The 6,742-nt window shown below is 44.1% G+C and overlaps 1 protein-coding gene across 1 annotated transcript in view; it reads left to right on the top strand.

Annotated features, from left to right (window-relative positions):
* Window positions 1–313: 313 nt before the first annotated feature.
* Window positions 314–6,742, top strand: part of LOC132407095 (glycogenin-1-like) — an 88,745-nt gene continuing 82,316 nt past the window's right edge. Inside the window, exon 1 of the mRNA XM_059993393.1 lies at window positions 314–532. Within this exon, the coding sequence (XP_059849376.1) occupies window positions 526–532 (7 nt within the window). The 5' untranslated portion in view covers window positions 314–525. The remainder of the gene's footprint in view (window positions 533–6,742) is intronic.

Here is a 6,742-nt window from a genome sequence, read left to right as displayed (position 1 = left end):
ACACACACACACACACACACACACACACACACACACACACACACACACACACACACACACACACACACACACACACACACACACACACACACACACAAAAATCCCCCGGCCCAGCACTAAGAAACTAAGAATGCAGACATCCTACAGACTGACACAAGTGAACGAACGCTCTGGCCACATCTAACACACATTTGCACAACCCCGACCAAGTCAGGCACACATGACTGAACGTTGACAACACACAAGATCTCAAAAGACCATCCCGCACATTTTCTAATAGCACCGTCATGAGCATTGCTCGTACACAGGCAGAGCATACAAATGAACATCAGCCAGCGCGTCCACGGACACGGCGACGTTCTCGCACACCCTGGCGCTCTGACGTGTCCCTGCCGCTGTATATAGGACGGGCTGAGCGACTGCGGCTCCCAGCGAACCGACAGGCAAGGACGCTCAAGCAGTGGTCAACTCCGACCATTTTTTTTTCCGCCGCTTTGCTCCCTGGGTTCATCGGACCGTGTCAGCATGTCGGGTGAGTGCCGACTGTCCACACACACGCACCACACCCCCCTCTCTCGCTTCTGGGGATTTTGCATTCTCGTTCAGTTTCAAACTGCAGATAATGTGTCTGCATTTTATCTTCCAGCGGATGGAGAGCAATCGCACAGACTGCGACAGCCCGAATCTGCGCTCCCCGTCCAAGCGGGCTGCAGTTTACGTCTCTTCTATTTAGTTGTCTACCTGTTATATTTTTCACTTTCCTTTTAGAACCAAATTCTCTTTCCGCTCTCTCTTCTTCCGGTTGAAACTGGAGCACGGCGGGCTCTCGTTTTGATCTTTGGCTTGATTTGTAAGGATTGCGCGGTTCCGAATATTTCCCTCTAATTTAGTCCTGTGTTGATCCCATAGCAAACCCCGGCGCAGACTTTCTCCCAACTTTGCACTGCGAGTATTAAGCCACATAACCCCTGCTTATTTGGACGATAGTTCCTTTCAACCGTTGGGTTAAAATATTACTCGGTGTGTATCAAATCAGTTTAAGCGGCATTTAAATACAGCTTCAGCTTATTATTTGAGAAATAACCTTGCAGTAATAAAACTTTAGCTGACCAATGTCCGACTTGTAGTTTAAACATTCTGCGTTTCCGGCTTTGGCCACTAGCTGGCGTAGTTTTAATTTTCTGGAGGTTTCCGCGTTTCATCACAAACTCGGAATTAATTTTAGTATCAGTAGCAACGAGGTTAACATCCTCTTTTATTTATATTGATGTTTCTTCAGGACTTGATTGGAGTCCTGAAGAAGCGTCTTGGCCGGAAGAGTAGACAGTTCATTCTTTTCCATACATGTGGCCTGCCCTGCTGAGTTCCTCCGGCGTTTTGAGTGTGTTGCTATGGATTTCCAGCATCTGCAGACTTTTTTTTGATTGATGCTTTTCTGGGTCCATACCTACAACAGAAAATGCTGCCAGTACTGCTGAGTACCTGCTGAGGTCAGGCAGCATCAATAGATGGAGTAACGGTAAACCTTTTGGGGTGACGACTCTTCATTGGAACTGGAAGTTGTGTGTGTGTGTGGTGTAAAGGTTGTGGAGGTGGGCAGGGTAGAGGGAAACCTCTGATAGGGTAGGGCCCGGGTTTTTGTTGGTACAAGTTGTGGGGGTCAATGGGGCAATTAGAGAAAATGAAACATACAGAATGAGTTTACTAACAATGGGGCAAGCTCGTGATTCTGATACAGACCGAGGAAGCAAGTATCAAGTCCAGAGGACTGCTAAGTAATCAAACAGGCATTGAAACAATATTTCCTGGCCTTGTGCTGGGCCTCATTATAACAGTACAGGTGGGCACGAACGAGTGATTGGGAATGGAGAATCGAATCGGCAGGTAACAGGTTACCTGTTACTTTGGCAGAGTGGTCACCTGATTCATATTGGTACTTTTTAAACACAAAGATCGGGACACCATGTTGTGAACAGTGAATGCAGTACACTTGGTTGGAAGAAGTGCACGTGCTTCATGTGGAAGGGTTTCTGAGCACTGGGAAAGGAAGAGGTTTTAAAAAAACACCCATTGATTGGATGAGTGCAACCCATGGACCCCCCCCCCCCAGCCTGCCCCCTTTGTCTGATCCATCCAATCCTACATCTGCCCTCTTCCCCAGCTTTTCTGCAGCTTAAAACTGTTTGTCTCTTTCCCCAATTCTGATGAAAGGTCTTTTGAACAGTCTGGCACAGTACAGGCTCTTTAGCCTATGATGTTTTGCTGACTTTTTAACCTGCTCTAAGATCAATCTAACCCTTCCCTCCCCCATAGCTCTCCAGTTTTTCTGTCATCCACATGGCAACCTAAGAGTTTTTTAAAACCCCTAACGTATCTCGCTCTCCCGTTACTCCTGGCGGGGGTTCCATGCATGTACCGCTTTCTGTGTATATTTTTTTAAAAAGCTTACTTATGACATCCCCCTATACTCTCTTCCCAGTCACCTTAAAATTATGCCCCATTGTATTAATCCCCAAATATTAACCTGAAATAATGTACAGCAGGTTAGACGGTATCACTTACTGCTCATACTGCTGAACATTTCCAGCATTTTATGTTTTCAGATTTCCAGCATCTGCAGATTTTTTTAAAAAAACATAGTTCACTGTCCTCTTGATGCTTGAAGCTCCCTGATTCTCCATTTCAATGGTCCCAAGTTTTGCTCTAACCATTTCAAAACTACAGTCTATTTTTCTAAATTCTTTATGGTTTTCCCCCATCCTTGCACTCATGGCCTTTGCTTTCCTGTGTCCCAGTATCTTCACAAATTACTTTTAATGAATTAATAAATTTTATCAAAACTGAAAATTTATAGGTGAGGTCTGCCCAGCATCCTAGGCAAAAGGGCCCATGTGGTGCTGTACCTTTCTATGTTCTTTATAACAGCCCGAATTAAAAGAAAAGAATGTGCTGAATACTTTGCAGGTCAAGCAGCATCTACGCAAAGTGAAAAAGAGTTAACGATTCAGATGACCCCTCGTATCGGAGTTTTATTTGATGTTTCCTGCATCCATGTTTTTTTTTGTCTTTCACATTAATTTTGGAATCTTTATCCAACACTCCTCCCAGGCTCGCAGCATGTAGTCCTGTAACCTCGTTGAGTGTCTTGTTTCTACACCTGCTCTATAGACTTGAGGCTGGTGCCTTTCTGCATTCCTTCGCACTGGAGACGGGCTACATCCTCACAGTCACACTCACAGACTTTCTGCCTCTTTTCCCCCTCCTCAAATGCCGTGTCAGTACCCACAATTTGTTCCACCTCTGATCATATTTAATTATTGGCCTAACCAATTCCATGTCATTATCCCTGCTGTACTGGCAAGGCTTATCCCTCGGTCTCTAAGAAAGGATTATCTGTCACTTTCATCGCTGTTCGTGGGAGCTTGCTGTGAGCAAAATGGTCACAAGTTTCCTGCATTTTTTGCCTCCATAAATAAAACAGTTTAAGAATAGGGAGCTAATGGTGGAACTGTTTCTGGCAGCAGAGCACAACTTGGGTTGTTGAGCCCAGCACTTGGAAGGAAAGCTGGGTTTCCAGTGGCATAGCTGCTTTGAGGAGGTTTCATGAACTGGAAGATTGTACCAGTGATAGGCTTGGTGTGGTGTGTTTTAGGTCAGACGTGACTGAGGAGGAAACATTATGAAAGGTAAGTGTGGAAAAAAGGAAATTATAGCCGAGTCCTGACGAAGGGTCTCGGCCCGAAATGTTGACTGCTCGACCTGCTGAGTTCATCCAGCTTGTTTGGACGTGTTATAGCCCAGTTAGCCTGGCTTCAGTGGTTGGGAAAACATCGGGGCCATTACTAAGGATGAGGCTTCAGGGGACTTGGGGGTACATGATAAAGTAGGCCAAAGTCAGCATGGTGTCCTTGAGGGGAAATCTTGCCTGAAAAATTTGGAATTCTTTGAGGAAATAACAAAGGAGAGTCAGTGAATGTTGCTTACTTTGATTTTCAGAAGGATTTTGACAAGAATGTTGTTTACTTTGATTTTCATGCGCATTTTGACTGCGCATGAGTCTGTTAACAAAATAAAGACTCGTTGTACTACAGGAAAGATACTAACATAGATAGAAGAACTGGCAGGAGTCAAAGAGTGGGATCAAGGGGATGTGTTCTAGTTGGCTACTGGTGACTAGTGGGTCAGTATTGGGACTGCTTCCATTCACATTATATGATAATGAATTGGATGGACTTGGTTGCTTTGTGGTCAAGTTTGCAGACGATACAAAGGTAGGAGGTGGTGCAGGTGATGGGGAAGCAGAAAGTCTGCAGAAGGACTTGGACAAATTGTGAGAAGGTGCAGAGAAGTGGCAGATGGAATATAGTGTCAGTGTGTGGTCATGCATTTCAGTAGAAGGAATAAAGGCGTAGACTTTTCTGAATGGGGAGAAAATTTAAAAATCAGGTGTGCAACTGAACTTGGGAGTCCTGCAGGGTTTCCTTCAGGGTAATTTGCAGGCGGAGTCGGTGGTGAGGAAGGCAAATGAAACGTTTGCATTAATTTTGAGAAGACTAGACTATAAAAGCAAGAATGTAATACTGAGGCTTTATAAGACTGCACTTGGAGTACTGTGAGCAGTTTTCAACTCAAGTCAACTTTTATCGTTATTTCGACCATACTGCTGGTACAGTGCATAGTAAAAATAATGCATAGTAAAAATGAGACAACATTTTTCAGGACCATGGTGTTACATGACACAGTACAAAAAAACTAGACTGAACTACGTAATTTAAAAAAACACAGAGAAAGCTACATTGAACTGCATAAAGTGCACAAAACAGTGCAGGCATTACAATAAATAATAAACAGGACAATAGGGCTAGGTGTCAGTCCAGGCTTTGGGTATTGAGGAGTCTGATAGCTTGGGGGAAGAAACTGTTACATAGTCTGGTCGTGAGAGCCTGAATGTTTCGGAGCCTTTTCCCAGATGGCAGGAGGGAGAAGAGATTGTATGAGGGGTGTGTGGGGTCCTTCATAATGCTGTTTCCTCTGCGGATGCAGCATGTAGTGTAAATTTCTGTGATGGCCGGAAGAGAGACCCCGATGATCTTCTCGGCTGACCTCACTATCTGCGGCAGGGTCTTGCGATCCAAGATGGTGCAATTTCCAAACCAGGCAGTGATGCAGTTGCTCAGTTTGGGACCCTTGTCTAAGAAAAGATGTGCTGGCATTGGAGAGGGTCTGAAGAAGAGTCACAAATATTATTCTGGGACTGCAAAGGTTAATGTAAGAGGAGTGTTTGATGGCTCTGAGCATGTATTCACTGGAGTTTAAAGAATGAAGGGGGATCTCATCGAAACCTACCAAATATTGAAAGGCCAGGACAGAGTGGATGTGGAGAGGGTGTTTCCTATAGAGGGTGAGTCTAAGGCCAGAGGGCACTGCCTCAGAAAAAGGAGGACATCCATTTAAAGTGGAGGTGAGGATAAATTTCTTAAGCCAGTGAGTGGTAAAACTGTGGAATTCATTGACACAGACAGCTGCGGGACCAAGTGATTGGGTATATTTTACACAGAAATTGATAGGTTCGATTTGTCAGGGCATCAAAGATTACAGGGAGAGGGAAGCAGAATGGGGTTGGGAGGAATAAGTCAGCCATGATGGAATGGCAGAGAAGACAATTGGCTGAAAGGCCTAATTCTGCTCTTATGTCTTATGGTCTTATACAAGTGAACATATATGTAAAATAATTGGTAGTAGATTAAAGGGAAGAAAGGGAGCAGAGAGATGAAAACAGTTCTTCAAGTGGGGGGAGGACTGTGCAATGGTAAGAATACATTTAAGCAGTACTGTCGACCCATGTTTAAGGGGGTTGCGTTCCTAGAAAGTGGTCTGCTTTACAATTTCTTAATTGAATTTCATAACTTGAAGCTCCAGCACCTTGCATACATCAAGAAATGTGAAAATTTTGTGATTTTTTTAATTTGACCACACAAATTCTGTGCAAACAAGTTTTATTCCATACCTCAAATTTTTGGGCAGCAACTTGCGAATTTTTGGCCCACAATGCTGTGTTGACCTTATAACCTGCTCTAGCCCTTTGCTGTTGTATAACCTTTCAATTTTTCTATCACTTGTGTACCTATCTGATAGTTTTTTACATGTCTGTAAAGTATCTGCACCTGCCACCACTCTGGTAGTGTATTCCATGCACTCACCACTTTCTGTGTATTAAATAAATTAATACTTCTGACAACAGCCCCCCCCCCCCACCATAATCCTCCACCCCCAATCTCTTTTAAAAAGATGTCCGCTTTTATTGGTCATTTCCACCCTTGGAAAATGTTTCTGCTATCCACTCGATTGCCTGCATGTGGATGTGTACTTGACAAACCATGGCTTTAGACCCTGCACTGGAAGTTAGAACTGTGATTTGTAGTTCCTCTGTGACCAGCAGATCTTGTAACTCTTCTCTGCTGCCTCTTGGCACCGCAGGGCCACGTTCGATCATGACTTTGGGTGGAGTTTTCACATTCTCCCTGTGACTGCACACATTCCAACAGGTGCTCCAGTTTCCTTCCATGTCACAAAAATGTGTGGGAGAGTTGGTTACTGGGCCACTGAAAATTCTCTCTAGTGTGTCGTTGAATTGGCTTATTATTGTCACGTGTACAGTGGAGAAACTTAGTTTATCATGCCATCGATACAGATAATTTCAACACGTCGGTGCAATAAGATAGTACAATGGAAAACAGTAACA

This window comes from Hypanus sabinus, chromosome 2, assembly GCF_030144855.1.
Source record: "Hypanus sabinus isolate sHypSab1 chromosome 2, sHypSab1.hap1, whole genome shotgun sequence".
In the NCBI taxonomy this organism is placed as follows: Eukaryota; Metazoa; Chordata; class Chondrichthyes; order Myliobatiformes; family Dasyatidae; genus Hypanus; species Hypanus sabinus.
Note: the sequence above shows the minus strand (reverse complement) of the source record. Positions and strands in the feature narration are given on the sequence as shown.